General features: G+C 36.7%; 1 protein-coding gene across 2 annotated transcripts in view; it reads left to right on the top strand.

Annotated features, from left to right (window-relative positions):
• The window catches only part of CLTC (clathrin heavy chain), a 64280-nt gene extending 47854 nt beyond the window's left edge, over window positions 1-16426 (top strand). Inside the window, exons 18-33 of one of the 2 annotated variants that reach the window (XM_080826046.1) lie at window positions 430-552; window positions 1327-1472; window positions 1701-1884; window positions 2095-2287; window positions 3784-3941; window positions 4129-4293; window positions 4410-4517; window positions 4599-4766; window positions 4898-5047; window positions 5140-5271; window positions 5624-5734; window positions 6869-7039; window positions 7381-7602; window positions 8851-8871; window positions 12529-12604; window positions 15387-16426. In XM_080826046.1, the coding sequence (XP_080682172.1) occupies window positions 430-552; window positions 1327-1472; window positions 1701-1884; window positions 2095-2287; window positions 3784-3941; window positions 4129-4293; window positions 4410-4517; window positions 4599-4766; window positions 4898-5047; window positions 5140-5271; window positions 5624-5734; window positions 6869-7039; window positions 7381-7602; window positions 8851-8871; window positions 12529-12604; window positions 15387-15511 (2253 nt within the window). In that variant the 3' untranslated portion in view covers window positions 15512-16426. The remainder of the gene's footprint in view (window positions 1-429; window positions 553-1326; window positions 1473-1700; window positions 1885-2094; window positions 2288-3783; window positions 3942-4128; window positions 4294-4409; window positions 4518-4598; window positions 4767-4897; window positions 5048-5139; window positions 5272-5623; window positions 5735-6868; window positions 7040-7380; window positions 7603-8850; window positions 8872-12528; window positions 12605-15386) is intronic. The other variant, XM_080826047.1, reaches the window with a different exon arrangement.
• Window positions 16427-20405: the final 3979 nt, after the last annotated feature.

Here is a 20405-nt window from a genome sequence, read left to right as displayed (position 1 = left end):
GTGTTCTCATTCACTGTCTCATACATAAACACACATACACACCATACATATATGTATATGTATATATATGTACATATGAGAATATGGTACATACTTCCTCAGTGTGTATTTTCTAAGACTAAGGGTCTTAGAAAATGTTTTCATGACCACACTGTAGATACAAACTTTAGTCATCTTGATACTGACAGAATAATTTTAAAATCTCTCTTATTCTAGTTTTGTCATTGCCCCAATAATGTCCTTTGTAGCACATACTGAATTTTAATAAAACTTGGTTGTGACCTGTTCAGGGTTATATGTAAAAGTGATGGATTAAAAAAAGAAACATTAACAGGGTATAAATCATAAGAAATAACCTTTAAAACTAAAGTTAGTCTATAGAAAGTCTTTACTTTTTATTTTGAAACTAACCTTTAGTATCTTATTTAGGTTTGCAATGAGAATTCCCTCTTCAAAAGTCTTTCCCGCTATTTGGTACGCCGAAAGGATCCAGAATTATGGGGTAGTGTGCTGCTGGAAAGCAATCCTTACAGGAGACCCCTAATTGACCAGGTAAAATTGACAGATGTGTTTAAGGCTTATCTTTTTAACTATGAATAAAACCTTTCCTGTCACCATACCCGTATGTACTCAAATAGATCATATTTAAGTATGAGAGAAGGCAGTAAAAAGTAGAAAATAAAATTATACTAACATATATTGCACACACATCATAAATATGTTTTTTAGAACCCTAAAAATTGAGGGTTCTTAATGGTTTTTAAATTCTTTTGATAGAAGTATAAATATAGAAGAGAATAATTTGAAGGTTATTTATTTTTTGTTCCTTTCCTAGGAAGCATGTCTAAGGAAAATTCCCATTTTGGATACAAAGCTTCCTGGGAGCCATACAATTAGCCAAAAATAGAGGAATTACTGAGTCAGTATTGCCACATCTATGTAGTTGAATTCATATTTAGCCATTAAAGTGATAATGAGGAGTGGTTATTACAGATAATATTTTAATCAGGGAAAAAGAAGTTACGTAATTAGGGTGGTTTTTCTAGAGACTGGAAGTACACATGATGTGGGTATACGTGGATTTGTGTAGAAAGACCTTGTGTGAGGAGTTTAAAGGTATTTTTCCTCCCTCATTCTTATTTCAGGTTTTCTGCTGAGATGCCACCTTATTCTTATCAGATAATGTCTTCAGTAACCACCTTGATTTTCAGTACTTTAACTCCCTAAATAAACAAATATATATATGTATATATATGCACATACATACACATATACACAGATACATATGTATGTGTATATACATATCTCTCTCTGTATACTTTGTAGGTTGTACAGACAGCCTTGTCTGAGACTCAGGACCCTGAAGAAGTGTCAGTAACTGTCAAGGCTTTTATGACTGCAGACCTTCCTAATGAACTCATTGAACTGCTGGAGAAAATTGTCCTTGATAACTCTGTATTCAGTGAACACAGGTATGCTCTAAGAAGGGTCCATTGGCTATTAATATTCAGTCTTAAATTACGGCCTATGACTTTTGAGAAGAAAAAGACAAAGCTTAGAGAATGTTGTTTGAATTCTGACTCTTCTAATAGCCTCCTCTTCTCACCCTGCCTCTGAGACAAAAAACTCTTCACAGCCACAATGTTTATTCTTTATGACTAATAAGATATTGAAATAATGCAATTTTTTTTTCTTGAAAGGAATCTGCAAAACCTCCTCATCCTCACTGCAATCAAGGCTGACCGTACACGTGTTATGGAGTATATTAACCGCCTGGATAATTATGATGCCCCAGATATTGCCAATATTGCCATCTGCAATGAGTTGTTCGAAGAAGCATTTGCCATTTTCCGGAAATTTGATGTCAATACTTCAGCAGTTCAGGTAGATCTTCAGATTGCCTAAGTTGATTCAAAGTATGCATTATACTGTTAGGCTCAGCATAATTGATTGCTTTGGCATAGAAAAGCAATAAAATCCTAACTATTTATTATATGTGCTGCCGAAGCGAGCACAATCCTAACTGTTTAAATGTAATAGCTATGTGGCAAGATTCATTCTACTACAGTCCAGATTAAAAAATTGTTTGCCTAGGTCTTGATTGAACATATTGGAAATTTGGATCGGGCATATGAGTTTGCTGAACGCTGCAATGAACCTGCAGTCTGGAGTCAGCTTGCAAAAGCCCAGTTGCAGAAAGGAATGGTGAAAGAAGCCATTGATTCTTATATCAAAGCAGATGATCCTTCATCCTATATGGAAGTTGTTCAAGCTGCCAATACTAGTGGTATGACTTCTTACTTTTATGTGTTTGTGACCTCAGAAAATGTACCTAAGCTATGATTAAGCTAGGCATTAAGATATTGGTCTATTCTGAATTTATATAGGAATGAGATACTGCATGGTTACTTGTGAAGAAATTTAGCACTCCATCTTAGTCCGCATACAGAAGGGCTGCATTTTGTGAACTTAAAAAGATCCACAGGGAATATTTTCTGTTTTCAAATCTCAGAATTCTTTTTAAGATTTTATTTATTTGAAAGATATAGCGAGAGGGAGCACAAGCGGAGGTGGAGGGGAGCAGGGGGAGGAAGAAGCAGGCTCCCCGCTGAGCAGGGATTCCAATGCAGAAATCCCTGGGATCATGACTTGTGCTAAAGGCAGATGCTTAACTGACTGAGCCACCTAGGCACCCCTGAAATCTCATAAAAATTTTTTTTCTTAAAAAAAAAATCTATTTTTTTATTTTTTTATTAACATATAATGTATTATTAGCCCCAGGGGTACAGGTCCATGAATCGCCAGGTTTACACACTTCACAGCACTCACCATAGCACATACCTTCCCCAATGTCCATAACCCCACCTCCCTCTCCCTACCCCCCCTCCCCCCCCCCCACCCCGGCAACCCTCAGTTTGTTTTGTGAGATTGAGAGTCTCTTACGGTTTGTCTCCCTCCCAATCCCATCTTGTTTCATTTATTCTTTTCCTACCCCTCAAATCCCTCTCATTGCCTCTCAACTTCCTCAAATTAGGGAGATGATATGATAATTGTCTTTCTCTGATTGACTTATTTGCTAAGCATAATACCCTCTAGTTTCATCCACGTTGTCGCAAATGGCAAGATTTCATTTCTTTTGATGGCTGCATAGTATTCCATCGTGTGTGTGTGTGTATACACCACATCTTCTTTATCCATTTATCTGTTGATGGACATCTAGGTTCTTTCCATAGCTTGGCTATTGTGGACATTGCTGCTATAAACATTCGGGTGCACATGCCCCTTCGGATCACTACATTTGTATCTTTAGGGTAAATACCCAGTAGTGCGATTGCTGGGTCGTAGGAGAGCTCTATTTTCAACGTTTTGAGGAACCTCCATGCTATTTTCCAGAGTGGTTGCACCAGCTTGCATTCCTACCAACAGTGTAGGAGGGTTCCTCTTTCTCTGTGTCCTTGCCAGCATCTTTCATTTCCTGACTTCTGAATTTTAGCCATTCTGACTGGTGTGAGGTGGTATCTCATTGTGGTTTTGGAAATCTCATAAAATTTTGATTGATTTCTAATCTGACAACTTTAAGGAAAAGGGGAATTCAGCTATTCATTTGGTCGGTGATAATACAGAATGTAATAAAAATTTTGCCATTTTAGATACTTTTCATCATTTATATTTATTATTCTCTATTGTTTCCTTAGAAAGGAAATTAACAATTCTGGTTTATTTGAGTGAAAAGGTAAATGTTAAGATGTTAGTGTTTGGACTTACTTTCTTCTTTATACCTAGGAAACTGGGAAGAACTAGTGAAGTACTTGCAGATGGCCCGTAAGAAGGCTCGTGAGTCCTATGTGGAGACAGAATTGATATTTGCCCTGGCTAAAACAAATCGCCTTGCAGAGTTAGAAGAATTCATCAATGGGCCAAATAATGCTCATATCCAACAAGTGGGTTTCCTGTTCAGATTTTTTTCAGAGTGTAAAAAATAAGCTGTTAAGCAACTTTTTTAATAGTATCTAACCTATCACAACTGATGATTTCCAAGAAAAAATGTTTCTCAGTATTAAATTGAGTTATGACTTTGGAAAGAGGATCAAGTTTACACTTACTGAAAATGAATTGTATTTGTTTCAGGTTGGTGACCGTTGTTATGATGAAAAGATGTATGATGCTGCTAAACTGTTGTATAATAATGTTTCCAATTTTGGACGCTTGGCATCTACCCTGGTTCATCTGGGTGAATATCAGGCAGCTGTTGATGGAGCTAGGAAAGCTAACAGTACTCGAACATGGAAAGAGGTAATCTTAATACCAGTTCGAAGAATTAAGATTCTTGGAAATCTCTTTAAACTGATTAATTGAATTAACCAGCCATGTTTATATTTGAGTTTACATAATTGAAACTTTTGTTATAGGTCTGCTTCGCCTGTGTAGATGGCAAGGAGTTTCGTCTTGCTCAGATGTGTGGGCTTCATATAGTAGTACATGCAGATGAATTGGAGGAACTTATCAACTACTATCAGGTAATGAACAGGGGTCTTTAATTAATTGAGTGCTATTGCTGCAGATGGTCTTATCTTTAATTGTGTATTTCCCTTATTCAGGATCGAGGCTACTTTGAAGAACTGATAACCATGTTGGAAGCAGCGCTGGGACTTGAGCGAGCTCATATGGGAATGTTTACCGAATTAGCTATTCTATATTCTAAATTTAAGCCACAGAAAATGAGGGAGCATCTGGAGCTGTTCTGGTCCAGAGTGAATATTCCTAAGGTAACCCAGCCTTTTAACATTGTGAGGTGGCTCTGTAGCTGTAATGAAAACTTTAAAACATCTTTCCTTTTTTAGGCTTTAGCTAGAATTACAGATTCCTATCTAAAGCATTTAAGTCTTTTCTTACGTAGGTGCTTAGAGCTGCAGAACAAGCTCATCTTTGGGCAGAATTGGTGTTTTTGTATGACAAGTACGAAGAATATGATAATGCCATAATTACTATGATGAATCATCCAACTGATGCCTGGAAAGAAGGGCAGTTCAAAGATATCATTACCAAGGTGTGTATCTTCTTCAGAAGATAGAAGCTTTGAAAGGAGAAAGCTCATTAGGAAATGACTCTTAATTTACATGTGGATTTTTCCCATTTTAGGTTGCCAATGTAGAACTATACTACAGAGCAATACAGTTCTACTTAGAATTCAAGCCTCTGTTGTTAAATGATTTGCTGATGGTGCTGTCTCCACGGTTGGATCATACTCGTGCTGTCAATTATTTCAGCAAGGTAATTTTAAAAACTTCAGAATTTCAGGGTGGTGCCTTAATTGGTTAAACGGCTGCCTTCAGCTTGGATCATGATCCCAGAGTCCTGGGATCCAGCCCTGTATTGGGCTTCCTGCTCAGTGGGGACCCTGTTTCTCCCTCTGCCACTTCCCCTGCTTATACGTGCATGCACGTGTATTCTCTCTCTCTTCTCTCTCTCTCTCTCTCTCTCTCTCTGTGTCAAATAAATAAAATTTGGGGAAAAAAAAAACAACAACCTTAAGAATCTCAGCAAGGAACTAAGACATGTTTGGATAACTTTTGTTGAATGTTAAGGATATGCTCTGTTTGTAACAAAACTCTTTATTTTAAAGGTTAAACAGCTACCGCTGGTGAAACCATATTTGCGTTCAGTTCAAAACCACAATAACAAATCTGTGAACGAATCACTGAACAACCTCTTCATTACAGAAGAAGATTATCAGGTAAAACCTTTTATTTCTTGCATATATTTTCAAAAACTCAGGTTATGATTGAGTGGTTAAGTTGATGTGTTTGGGTTAAAAAAAAAGCCCATTATCCCTTAGGATTGTAAACAGTAGGTACTTAGATGCTTGGGATCTAAATTTAGTGATGTTTTCAGGATTGATAAATCTGAGTTCTAATTGCCAAGTTTGCAGAATTTTGCTTAGATCATGTCTTAGTTGATGCTTTAGAAAAATATTGTAGTTACTTTCTTCCTGATCATCTAGATTTTAGGTGAAGTTCAGAAAGTCTTTGGTCTCTTAACTAAAACTTACTTGGTATTAAGTGTATTTATTCTCTGCTTTTCTTGCCCAATAGTATATTAGTATCTGTCTTTTAATAAACTTTTGCTAGGGAAGAATTTTGCAAACATAAAATTAGAATTAAGGTAGGGGTACCTGGGTGGCTCAGTGTGTTAAGCCTCTGCCTTCAGCCTAGGGCATGATCTCAGGGTCCTGGGATCAAGCCCCACATGGGGCTCTCTGCTCAGTGGGGACCCTGCTTCCCCCTCTCTCTGCCTGCTGCTCTGCCTGCTTGTGATCTCTGTCTGTCAAATAAATAAAAAAGATTTAAAAAAAAAAAAGAATTAAGGTTAAGTTTGTTCCCTTTTTTTTTCTCTTACTCTCAGTGTGATGGGTTCAGATCTCATGCTAATCTGTATTACTAAGTACCATGTTTAATTGTATCAGGAGTTTCTCTAAAGCAAAGAATCTTATCCTCCAGATTACAAATCCTCCCATTTTCGTAACTGTTCAAGTTAGTTCTTGATACTGAAAACCTTGGAGAAAATTGCACCTTTAGAAATTCTACATTTTTTATAGTACCTTTTATAAATTTTATAGTGCCTTTGAGGACATTGTTAAACAGTCAGATCGAAGAACCTCAGTACTTCTTCAGCTTGCAACTTTCAGGCCTGATGCTTGAATCTAGGCTGTTGTATTATAAGAAGGCTCATTGATCAACTTGTATTTTAGACATACACATCATACAGCGTATTGGTTAAGTCAGACACAGTAATGACTTCTTGATAAAAAATGATGGAACAAGTTTTAAACTAAAACTGATTTGGCATTGGATTTTTTTGTTTTTTAAAGGCTCTGCGAACATCAATAGATGCTTATGACAACTTTGACAATATCTCACTTGCTCAACGTTTGGAAAAACATGAACTCATCGAGTTCAGAAGAATTGCTGCTTATCTCTTCAAAGGCAACAATCGCTGGAAACAGAGTGTAGAGCTGTGCAAGAAAGATAGCCTGTACAAGGTGGATAAAGTTGGTGGGGGCAGCCCTATTAAATCAAGAACTGGATGATCTGTTTTAACTCTAAGAATGTTATATTTGAAGGATTATGGTCTATACAAGTATCAGTATATGAGAATTGCCTTTAATCCCCCATTTGAGGGGGATGGTAATTAAGTCATTTTCTTGATTCTAAGGGTCATCTGTTTGTGTCAAACCTCTGTTTAAAAAACAAAAAAGTCACCCTGTCATCTTTTCTTTCAAGAAATCAATTTTAAATGTTTTCCTCCCTCATTGTATTACTCGTTTTGCCAGTTTATTATATTTGAGTTTAATGTTTGACCTTCATCCTTTCCTTTGAATAGGATGCAATGCAGTATGCCTCTGAATCTAAAGATACTGAGTTGGCTGAAGAACTCCTACAGTGGTTTTTGCAGGAAGAAAAAAGAGAGTGCTTCGGAGCTTGTCTTTTTACCTGTTATGATCTTTTAAGGCCAGATGTTGTCCTGGAAACTGCATGGAGGCACAATATCATGGATTTTGCCATGCCCTATTTCATCCAGGTCATGAAGGAATACTTGACAAAGGTAATGGTGCCTCTGAGTATATTCAGAACTATTTATTTTAAGGATTTGTAAAATTCCACATGCAGATTTATTTTTTTCAAATGTTTTTTCTCTAGTAGAAGTGTTAAGTCATTTGGTTGTCATAAAATATTTTTATTTTTCAGTAATTTGTAATGTCTGACAAATGAATTGAATGGAAAAGGGAACTCAAACATAACTTGTCAGAATGTTTACCCTCCATGTATTTCTGAGGGTGAATAGTGTTACTTCTATATTGTATGTTTGGGTTTTTTTAAACATCTACTAAAAAGATTTTTTTTCCCCCCAAAATAACATCTTCCTCAAATCAGTTCTTATAACTCAGATATCCATAACTTAGTAGTGTAGATTCCCTTTTATTTGGTTGCTTCTTGACTTTAATATATCTGCCTGTTTTCTTCTGGGGAAGCAAAATCTATATTCTTAACATTCCATTGATCTTCTGGTAGTACATTTTGGTAGCTTAACCCCTAATTTAAAAATACCATAGCAGGTTAATAATTAACAACATATTACCTAAAAATGCATTAAACAAGCCGTGGGTATAATCATCTTACAAAATTCACTTAATGTGCCTTTTTGATGTCATAATTTTTTTTAATTACTTGATCCTCAACAGTTACTAGCTTTTTTACTGTAGAACATTTTTAAATGGTCCTAAGGGATCCATTTGTTAAAATAAAACATGCTTATTAAAATCAGTCTCACATCTGATCTCTTCAGCATGTCTGAGTAAAGGGGGAAAAAAAAGTACTGCTAATGACCCCTAGTATGAATATTTCCTTAGGGTGCCATCTAAGTAGATACCATTGTGTTGAGTCATAATTTTATAAGAATTAATATTTTTGGTATAAAAACTGCTTGAAATCCAGTATAAGAAAACGGTTGCCTTATATTAGCCATAGATGAGAATAGCTTCTTTTCATATGCATAATGCCAATTTAAGAGACCTGGCTGTAAGCTGCTGTTAACCGAAATGCTGTAAGTTTTACTAGCGATTAAGCTGCTTTCTATCACACTGACTAGCATAAATTCTTCTGCAATAAGCTCTGAAGTTTAAAAAAAAATCCTAAATTTTGCTTCCAGTATGCCCTTTATTTTCACTTTTCTCATGCCTTTTTTAGTGGTTAGTTGTTTCTCCCCTAAACCTTTGTTGCTGATTCTACCTTTTTATGCTCAATATGGAATTTGATTTTTTTTCTAAGCTGCACCTTCTGAATTCCTTTGCAGGTTGATGCAATAAAGGAAAAGGTGAAAGTTGATTCTTTTCCATCTTTAAGTCTGGAGGACTAAGTCTAAGGAATTTGCATGATTTTTTTTCCTTCCTTTTCTACACTGCTGCTGCTGCTTTTTCCCCCAAATAAATTTTCACTAAAGCCTCTGCAAGTCCCTTGAAACATAACTATAATAGAGCTGTAGGACATTAGTAGATGTTTGCTACTAATCGGCTAATAGGCTTTAGGAAGGGCAGGAGGCTAATCAGTAGTTGGTTCACAGTCTCTCTTAAATATATTATTAAAAACCGAGCCTGGTGAGTTTCCATATTAATTCCAAAGTTTCAGGAAATTTCTCTTCCCTGTCAGGGTATCTGGACCATAATAGGATTTTCTTAATACTCTAAATAAATTTAAGCAGCCTCTGGTTTTATTTTGTGAGCTTTGCCTGACAGTTGTTGAATTTATATATGTATATATATGCCCTAAAAGGCTTTTTGGGGTTTTTTTTTTTTGGTATTGAAGGACTGTGATCCAGTTTCTGATCTCTTGATTCTTACTAATTTTTTGCTGAAAGTAGATACAAGAGATACTAGCTGCTTCCGAAGAGACTTTCCTCATGTTTCTCCAGGTGTCCAGTTCTTATGGTGCTAGTCCATTGTCAAGAAGAATCAAAACTTTTTTAATCGTGAGAGTAGCTTGCTATAATTGTTGCTAAGCAACATGGATTATTTCTGTATATAATGAAGCAATATTAACTTCTTCCTGTAATAAGGCACACCTCTGAAGCTACCTAAAATTTGCTGTTATTCATCCGTTGGCTTGTCCAAGGTCAAATTTAGGCACCTTTTTGGTTGCTGCTTCCTTCATTGGCTTGTCTCCATCCCAGTGTAAATGAAAAAAACTTATGACTGGTATCAAATTGTTGTACTAAAAGGGTGGGAAGGTAAAGGAGGGTTGAAACAAATTTGAAAGACTTTGGGTGGGGGACAATGCCTTGGCATTATGTTGAACCAAACTGGAATCACCATTGGAACTTATGGCAAACCTGAGTAAAATGCATTGTGTGTGAGGCCCTTCAGCAGCTAGTAAAGCAAGGCAGTTAGAAAGCGTGTGTGTGAAAAACAGGTAATTGAACTGCAGTGTTATGCATTGTTTTAAATCAAGCATGTACAACAGTCATTGCAATTACATCATACTACTTTTGAAACTCTTAAAGCATTGCTGTGGGCTGTGTGTGTTTCCTTGAGAGCCTGTATAGCAACAGTCATCTTCAGATCTCACTTCTTGCTTCAGTACTTTTGCCTTTTTTTCATGCACACATACACCAAAATAACTGACTGCATGTTAACTTTTCCTCTGCAGCATATTGCAGTCTTTGTGGAAAAGCCTTTTACATTATAGTGAATTTTTAATAGTACAGATGGAACTGAACTCAGTGACATGCTTACCTGTATTTTTCTTTTTAAATCCAAGGATCAGAAACTTTTGTTACAGCTCTTAACAAAAGCTTATGTTCATTAAAGCCTTCTCTGCTTTTCTTTTTTGAGCAATCTAAATTGGGTCAGTGGAAACAAAAATTAGATGTTGCTGTGCCAGAGGCTGTCCCATTATATAGAAAAATAAAATTTTTGCTTAATTTGATGCTGTTCCTTCAGAGTTACTATTTTTTGTTTTTTTCCCCCCATGCCCAACCTGTCTGTGACCATGTCTGGGCATTGTGGTATTGCTAGCTTTTCTTCTAAGTCTTTAATGTGTACTACTTTAATAGGACATCTTTCTTGAACATTTGATTTAAGTTCACCTCTGACATTAATGTTTAAACATGTGTTCCCTTCAGATTCTTTTCCTTGAAAGTCTGGAAATGTATTATGCAGTGGTGACTTTTTTTGGTTGGTGTTTCATTTTTCTTCTAATAACTTGGAAGTTATTTACACTCATCCATGTATTTTTTTGTATAACCTCTTTAGCTCACTCTTGGATACTGTTTAGTTAGCAAAACCCTATGTGACCCTGATGGCACAGACTGTGCTTTAAAGTATACAGCTGAAATAATTTTTAAGCTTGAATGCCAAATATTGGGTATTTCTCATGGTACTTCTATTCCATAGTTGTTTTTAATTTGATATAGGTGTAATTTGTAACACTTGAACACATAGGCCATAAAATAGGAAAACGGCATACAAAAGCATAACCAATCCATTTTCCAAGTGTAGAAAAACCATGTTTTATCTGAAGGTATCTAGGGTGTGTACCTCAGCTTTTCTCAGATTATTCTCTGATAAACTAGAACGGATTTGATTTACATTTATAATATTTAATATGGGACAAAATATGTATAAAATACTGTCCTGACCTTAATAACCTATGTAAAGACTCACACATGCAATTTTAAATCGTTTCAAATAGAAACTACAGGCTACTTTAACCTTTTTAGGACCCGGTCTTTATAATTTTTTACTAAAGTCTGCATGTCTTTTTTTGTGATTTTCACTGTTTACCTTTCTGAAGAATACGCCATGACGATTCATTAGAAGTTTTTCCTGCACTCTACCCACCATCTCACCCAACACACTTAGGACTTTGAAGACCACGAGTAATAGATAACATCAAAATTTGAAGTTTTAGTTTTACCTCAGGTATAATGATAGACTTTTAAATATAATTTAAAAGACAGATATAATTTAAAATGCAGGTGGAAGTTGTATAGTAGACATCCCATAAGCCCACTGTCCTAATAACATTTCTCCCCAATTTTTCACAGAATAACAGAACCAAATCCTGTTAGTCCTAGAATAAATTTTGCAGAATATCTTACTCAGCTATCATTATACAGACAGGAAATTTGAGGATCGGTGTAATGGTCTGCCAGGGTCACTCAACTAGTTTGTGGAAGGACCTACGTACTCCAGCTCCTTTTTCTTTCACTTTTTTTTTTTTTTAAACTTTTTTTTAAAGATTCGGACTCCTACAGTATTAGTTCTTTCTGATACTATCCACTTTTATTTAGAGTAGTTAGCATGTAATAGCCATTTACTACTTTGCTTAATTAAAAGCAAAAAAAATTCTTAGAGACACTGGGGCAAAAATCAGGCATTTCTACTACTATTTCTACTTCTTAGAAAATAGAGCATTAGAACATGCAGCCTGTCTTTATCTAAAACAAAGGAATATGGGGCCACTTCGTGTCTTAAACTTCAGTCTGCACCTGTTAACAATTATCAGCAGAAACTGCACAATTGGCAAAAGATAGCTTATTCCAAATGAGCATTTGTCCAGTCATTAACTCATTTACTTCTTTGAATATCTTTTCCTTTGGGGAGGGAAGTTTTGCCTGGTCATGAGTTCATTATTATTACCTTTGACATGGTTTAAACTTCATTTGAAAAAGTGGTTCCTTCTCGTTATTTCCCTCCCTCAGGCTGGCTGCATCCTAGCATGCCCAGTTTTAGCCTGGCGTGAGCTTTTATGGCATTTATAAATCCCTCCTTCCTGAGGGTTTATAATGACAGTGCTAAAAATCACCTTGACTGAACTGTGAACATTGCCAATGAATTTGAGGGGGCCTGAGAATGTTCTTTAGTCTGTTTTATTTTGACAAAATTTAACATACTAAGGCTTTTCCACTTTCTGCCATAAACCTAGGTTTGTAATACTTTTGAGGTGCTAAGTAACATTACCTGTTTTTCTCCAGGTGGATAAATTAGATGCTTCAGAGTCACTGAGAAAAGAAGAAGAACAAGCTACAGAGACTCAACCTATTGTTTATGGTAATCTCGCTCTCTTTGTTTAACCCCACAGAAAAGTATTAGGCAGACATTTTAATTCTGTAGGGATCCTACCTCAAAACAGAAATATAGTAAGTTTTTAAAGTGCAAAAGGCTCACTGAGTTTAGGAATAATTCTGCCATCTTTTTCTGAAAACAGTCTTAAAGCAGACTTTGAAATTGTTGATTAAGGTCATCTTTTTTTTTTTTTTTTTTTTTTTTAAAGATTCCATTTACCTATTTGACAGACAGAGATCACAAGTAGGCAGAGAGGCAGGCAGAGAGAGAGAGGAAGGGAAGCAGGCTCCGTGCTGAGCAGGGAGCCCGATGCGGGGCTCGATCCCAGGACCCTGGGATCATGACCTGAGCCAAAGGCAGAGGCTTTATTTAACCCACTGAGCCACCCAGGTGCCCTTGATTAAGGTCATCTTAAATGCAAAGACAGTATTAAAAACCAGTCACTTAAGATCATAACTTTAATTTTCCTATTGCCTGCTCACTGGTTGATTCGTAAATTACTAAGAAAGAAATATTAATGAGTTCAGTTTTCAGAAATGCAGAAAGTGAGAGAACATGCCAAGGGTGTCTTTAGTGTGCTTTGCATAAAGAGTATATCTCTAAGTTCTAACCAGGGCAGAGGACTGGGTTATTTCCATTTGAGAACTTTCCAGAGAGAGAGGATCTTGAGACTCTCCGTGAATATTGAAGGCAGTTTAATTTCTTCTATGTGCAAGTCTGAGCTACTTCCCTTTTCCCTTTTACTCTTGGTGAGCATACTCATTTGAACAATGAATTAGGCAGCTATAAATTACAGCACTAAAACCAGGTGTTCATTGGAGGAAAGCATAAAATTGTGACCACCTTGCTAAAGGAAATGACAAAATACAAATCTATTATAACAGTTATCTCCTTTTTATTATATATTAAAAGGATTCGGGGAATTTAGAGGACTGTGTGGTTTTGATAAAGTTGGAGAAGATAAATCTAAAAGATTAAAGATGATTAGATTAAAGCAGGTTAAAAGATTGGAGCAAGATGTTTGATATATTTGAGATAGGAAACACAGTATACCGTAATACTTTGGGGGCACCTACTGAATTTGGCTTATCTTCAGAGCGTTTAAATGGAGAGTCGGTCTAGGCAGTTCAAAATTTCAGCATCAAGGTTAAAAGTGATTTTTACAAACTGCTGATTTCCAAAAAGAATTTACTCGCAAACAACAATTTTCGTTGTTCATAAAAAAGAGACATGAGGTCACTTGTCTGAGAGAAACCTTGCACTAGGTTTACATTCATTTGGGGGATTAAGTCTACTTCTGCGGGGGCGTGGGTAGAGGTATTATGTTGTTTTCTCCCTTTAAATAAGACGGGTTTTCTACAGGTTGTTTTCTTTATGTGGTCAACCACTACTTAAAATACTTAAGAGTGTTGGGCGCCTGGCTGGCTCAGTCAGTAGAGACTGCGACTCTTGAGCTCAGAGTTGTGAATTCGAGCCCCACTGTTGGGGGGATAGTTTACTTAAATTTTTTTTTTTAAATGAAGTACATAAGAGCATTAACATAGTATTTGAAACAGGGTGTATATACTCAAGTATTCATACCTAATGTATATTTCAATGTCTTATTTTTGTTTTAGTACTAGATTCTTTGCTAGATATACATTATATTATCATTTCATTTCATTACTACTTAGATATGTTTAAATCAGTTTTTTTGTTTTTTTTCTTCTTTTTTTTAGATTATTTATTTACTTTAGAGAGAGGGAGAAATCTCCCTTGCATGCGAGCAGGGGGCAGGGGTAGAGGGAGAAGGAGAGAGAATCTTAAGCAGGACTCCCTGATTAGTGCAGAGCCCAGCTTCGGGGCTCCCACAACCCTACAATCATGACCTGAGAGTCAGGAATCAGACGCTAACCTACTGAGTGTCTAAATCAGGAATTTAAATCAGAAACCTAAATCAGAAATTTATTTTATTTTTCTTTTAGAGATTTTATTTATTTATTTGACAGAGAGATCACAAGCAGGCAGAGAGGCAGGCAGAGAGAGAGGAAGAAGCAGGCTCCCTGCTGAGCAGAGAGCCCGATGTGGGGCTCCATCCCAGGACCTGAGATCATGACCTGAGCCTAAGGCAGAGGCTTTAATCCACTGAGCCACCCAGGTGCCCTAAATCAGAAATTTAAATCTCACTTTAAAAGTTCATCTGTAGGAAAACACGTCCATTAAAAAATTAAGCTTTTCTAGGCCTATATATTGTCACCCTAACAGTTGTTGAGCATCTGCCTTCAGCTCAGGGTGTTGGGATCAAGCCCTGCATCGGGCTCTCTGCTCAGCGGGAGGCCTGCTTCTCCCTCTCTCTCCCACTCCTCCTGCTTGTGTTCCCTCTCTCACTCTGTCTTTGTCAAATAAACAAACATAAAATATAAAAACAAACAAAAAAACATGTTATATAATGTATGAGTACCATGGAGTGATGAGCTTATTGGCAGCTGTCTTGCTCAGTCATGTCAGGCACGTCTGTGTGTATTGCTTTAAATGAAATGAAATAACATAGTTACTGTTATAGTTCTGTCCTCTGCCCTGAATTGTTGGCTTTTCAGGCAGAACCCTTTTTATTAAGGTGATTGTCATGCCAAAATTGTGATAGTCAAAAGAGCCACTACAAAACTCATAAGTTGTGATTATGTTGTTAAGAGTGTGTGAGATTAGAGTGTGATAGTCCTACAGTGTTAACAATTTCTCCCACCCACTGCCTCCCCACCCTCTGACCCTTCATGTTTTTCTTCTCTAGGTCAGCCCCAGTTGATGCTGACAGCAGGACCCAGTGTTGCAGTCCCTCCCCAGGCACCTTTTGGCTATGGTTATACTGCACCACCCTATGGGCAGCCACAGCCTGGCTTTGGGTACAGCATGTGAGACAGAAAGCTGATCCTGTAGTCGCATATTTTCTTACTGAAACATCGTCTCTACCCACTTCTCAGTTTATAACGGGAAAACAGGCACATGTTCTTGTAACCTTTATTTCATGAAGGACTACTTTGTTTCTAACTATAAACTCGGATCACCTGTGTTAAAAGCTTATTTCACATTCCGCATCATTTTAGAATTTATTTTCAAAGGGGAATAGTTTCAATGTTTTATTCACTTGGGCTTTTTTTTTTTTCTTCCCCCTCATACTTTGAAGAACTGCTTAATACTCAATCTGTTGTGAAGAATCTGATTTGCACTCTGTAGTGTTTAAAGAAAAAAAAAACTCTAATATTGAATCTCTTAAATTTAGTGTATGTAAACAGCTTTCGATATGTATTGTCTAAATGCATTTAAATCTCTTTACTTAAAAGCTACAGCAAAAATATTGGTATGTGACCATGTGTAAGACTGTCAATGCCAACAAAACAACACTAATCAGCATATCCTACATTGGATTGCAGTGCTCTCCAAATTATTTGAAAAATGCATTACAGACAAACTGCCTGACTTTTAAATGAGCATAAAAGGCCCTCTAACCTATGCAGGATTTCTCATTATGCATATAGAAAATGCTAGTGTGTTTTTGCTCACTTCATATGTAACAGGTGCCCTTATGTTGTGCTGTATCCTGTGCTTTTTCTGTGGGACCATTCCATTCAGGAACAAAGCGCACCATGATTCCAATCTGTGTGTATTTACTAACCCTTCCCTGAGGTTTGTGTATGTTGGATATTGTGGTGTTTTAGATCACTGAGTGTACAGAAGAGAGAATTCAAACAAAATATTGCTGTTCTTCAGTTTTGTTTGTGGAATTTGAAATTACTCAAATTTAAAATAAATTACTGGACTGTGGAAATAATACGTAGAATGGAAGTTTTAATTAAATACCTCCCAAACTTTAACCAAAAGAACTATGGTTGTCATAGTTTCATACTGAAAACTGAGGCACGGTACAGTGAGGCAGGAGCACAGAAGCAGAGTGAGGATTGGGACATGTGGAAACACAGCATTACATCATGTGCATTCCTATAGTTAATAAGGTACATGTGGTAGTCTGAAGAAACAGCACTGTAGTGGGCTACATTTTGGCTGTCTCCCATCATGTTCACCAAGTGGTACCTTAGGTTTTTATCTAAGCATTTCACTTAAATATACAGATATGGATGTTTTATTAACTTGAAATAAAAATATATAAGCATGTAATTAACATATTGCCCCTTATCATGAATAGTAAGGGCCCCCAAATTATGGGTACTTTTTTTTGTTTTTTAACCGGTGTTTGAATTCAGCCCTTTTTGTTTATGGCTGAGAATGTTACTTTGTTTATTTCATTGTTAATCCTCAATAGAGTTAGAGAGCCCCTACCTAGCCTTGTGTTGTCCTATAATTCTCTAGGTAAGGCAAATGACTATCAGCTGCATGGAAGGCTTTTTTTGAAACTTGGAACCCCTGCCCTTTCCCACTTGTAATCATCCCTTATTTTCCTATCAAAAATTAAAGTATTAGCTGGAAAATCCCTTTCCTTTTCTGGTTTGTCAAACTGAAAACATCTGGCTATACTTAAGTTTCTGTAGGATCTCTGCACCTACCCCCCTTTTATTGTTATCAAAATCATGAGGGAGAATAGCAATGGTCCCTGGAAGTTCGTTCTTTTCAGAGTCAAGATTTGTTTTTCTGAATCTTTCCTGTACTTTAAATCAGCTGGGGGTTTTGTTTTTCCAGTGGAATAATTCATCTCTTTTCCTTAAGTTAAATATTTAGCAAAGGTTTTCTTATAACCTTAAGAATTAAAACAAACAAACCCAACAACCATGTTCTAAAATGTGATACTATGTCCAATGATACAGAGTTGCTGCATCAACCATCCCTAATGGGCTAATAATGGGCTGATGTAGAAACTGCAGCAGTGCATGACACAGGTTCAAATCCTGAGCAAGCTGAAAGTCTGAACATGTTCCCTCTTGTGTATGTTAACATGATGAGTACTTCCCAGAATTATTTTCAGGAGTATGTTTAAATCACACTGCCTACCTACCTCACGACTTGGCAGTAAAGTATACCACAGTAAGTGGTAGAACAAATTGGTAATAAACTTTATTTTAACTTTATTTTATTTTAAGGTGTCTTCCCTAACATTACTCTGAATAGGTGGATGGTCTGGGAAAAGGAACTAAAAACAGAGTATTAAGAGTTCTTACAATTGGGGTGCCTGGGTGGCTCAGTGGTTAAAGGCTCTGCCTTCGGCTCAGGTCATGATCTCAGGGTCCTGGGATCGAGCCCTGCGTCGGACTCTCTGCTCAGAGGGGAGCCTGCTTCCTCCCCCCTCTCTTTCTACCTGCCTCTCTGCCTACTTGTGATCTCTGTCTGTCAAATAAATAAAATCTTAAAAAAAAAAAGAGTTCTTACAATTCTCAAATTTAACTGAAACAGGAGGGAAGAAGGGAAAGAGAGATTTAATGGGAAACCTCTCTGGAGGTAAACATGTTTTCAATGATCTTTTGCCCTACTACCCAAATACAGCCATTGTACCAAAAATATCTTACTTGTTGATAATTATTTCGACATAGACATTAGACATCATACAACATATACAACAATAGGAACAGACTGACATGATCTCCAAGTAGGGCTGCTTGAATTTTCTGTAAATTGATTTAGTCATGTAGACATTGTCACACTAGTGGTTCTCAAACTTAAGATCCTTTTATACTCTTAAATTAAGAAGATCCCAAAGAGCTTTAGTTTAAGTGGAATTGTAAGTGTTGATATTTACTGTATTAGTAATTAAAACATTTTAAAAGTTAGTTCATTTAAATATTAACTTAAACTCATTGCCTGTTAACCAACCAACCATATTTCTCAAAACAAGTGAAAGTGGTATGGCACTGTTTTTTACAAGTCTCTTCAAAGTCCATCTTCACAGAGGACTGCTGGATTCTCGTATTTGTTTCTATAGTCAATATATTCTTTTCTTTTTTAAAGTATGTGAAGAAAGTCTAGCCTCATGCAGATATGTAATTAGGAAAGGAAGGGTGTATTTTAGTAGCCTTTTGAGATACTTGTGGTTAGTTGAAATGTGGGAATCTGAAACCCTAACACTTAACTTTTTGTGATGTTATATTAAAACCCATTAATCTCTAATTTGAGTGGATCTTTTACCCATGCATGATTTGTACCCTCATGCATTGGTTATATGGAAAATACTGATTCACTAAGTTGTGTAGGTCTTCTGCATACTGAAAATAGCTTTTTTTTTTTTAAGATTTTATTTATTTATTTGACAGACAAAAATCACAAGTAGGCAGGGAAGCAGGCTCCCCGCTGAGCAGAGCCCCCCAAAGCGGGGCTCAATCCCAGGACACTGGGATCATGACCTGAGTCGAAGGCAGAGGCTTTAACCCACTGAGCCACCCAGGTGCCCCCCTGACAAATAGCTTTTATAAAATATTTGTGGGGAACACTGATCTCATCAGAAAAATCTCCAGTTTTGGGAAACCTGGGAGGAGAGGCAGATAGAAGTTTTCTAGAATACTGTCAGTTTTCCTTAAAATGATTGGGTCATTTAATTTATGAGGAAATACCTGCCAAACATCAAGGCCTGAATGGGTAACTAGTTTGTCAGTTCTCGCAAGTAAAAATCTTCTATGACAAAGGCTGCTAGTTCAGCTTACAACTCAATCACCCATTTTTTTTCAAGACAACATTCATACTTCAGTGTGTACCAGAAGTACTTAATATTACAGAGAATATTAAGACAAATACATATAGTTTAGGGTCAAATTCAATACTTTTTTTGCTTTATCAAGGACATTAAGTGAACCTTTTTTTTTTAAACTGTGGGTGTAGGGCAGTGAAGTACTACTTATATAGGTACGATGCTCCTGCCTCGATTTGTGAAAAGGTCCCAACAGTTTTACCCACCTTTGCAAATGTCAGCACAGCAAAAAGAAAAATGTCTTAGTATTATGAAAATAGTTTTGACCCCAGGGAAGTCTCTTAAGGACCCTATGGGCTCTGTAGAGTATACCCTGAGAACTGTAAGATTAAGAACCCTGTAAAATAAATACTAAGTATAGGTGAACTAGGAAATAAGCATAATATATTTCCAGATTTAATAGAATTTGTGTACAGTTCATCCTAGTAGATATGTCATGACTTCTTACAATTACTTGAGTCAGCCACAGCAGGCCATCCTGTTGGGAATGCACGGTCTTTGAACTTGGAGTCATCAGTCTCTGAGGCAAGCCTTAGAACCTGAGCAGAATCATGCATTTATGATGGAGTTCTCTTCATCTCAGTTACATGCTATTGCATCACTTTTGAATCTAGTATAAACATTCTATTTAGAAGCAGTTGCTACTGTGGCATCATTTACAGATGAGATTTCTCCTGTGCTGTCATATGCCAGCATAGACTCTATAAAATTGACTAAATATTAGAACTAAAACTGGCTGCAGTAATCTTTGGTGTTCTGCCCTGACTCCACTGACATTAGACCTTGAAATTGTGTTACCGTGCTACTTATGTTGAAGTTAAATGCTAACTAAAGCTAACTGTCGAAATTAACCTTGAAGAGCTGGAGCTACTTAATGTGCACCTGTTACCAAAATGCTCTGTGGCATCATCGGTTCTTAGGGATATACTCAATTTTAAAAATACTATCAGGATTCCCCTAAAAGGTGGCTTTCATTCAAGAAGCTATGTAGGTTTTGGGAACTGGGACCTCCTTCATATTCTGGGCAGCTGGTTTAACAGCAATTACTGGAATTATATCATGATAGGCATATAAAGATCAAAAGGGATAAAGGTGCCCTTAAATAATTACCTGGTTCTTTAAATT

Source organism: Martes martes (assembly GCF_963455335.1).
Source record: "Martes martes genome assembly, chromosome: 16".
Classification (NCBI taxonomy): domain Eukaryota; kingdom Metazoa; phylum Chordata; class Mammalia; order Carnivora; family Mustelidae; genus Martes; species Martes martes.
Note: the sequence above shows the minus strand (reverse complement) of the source record. Positions and strands in the feature narration are given on the sequence as shown.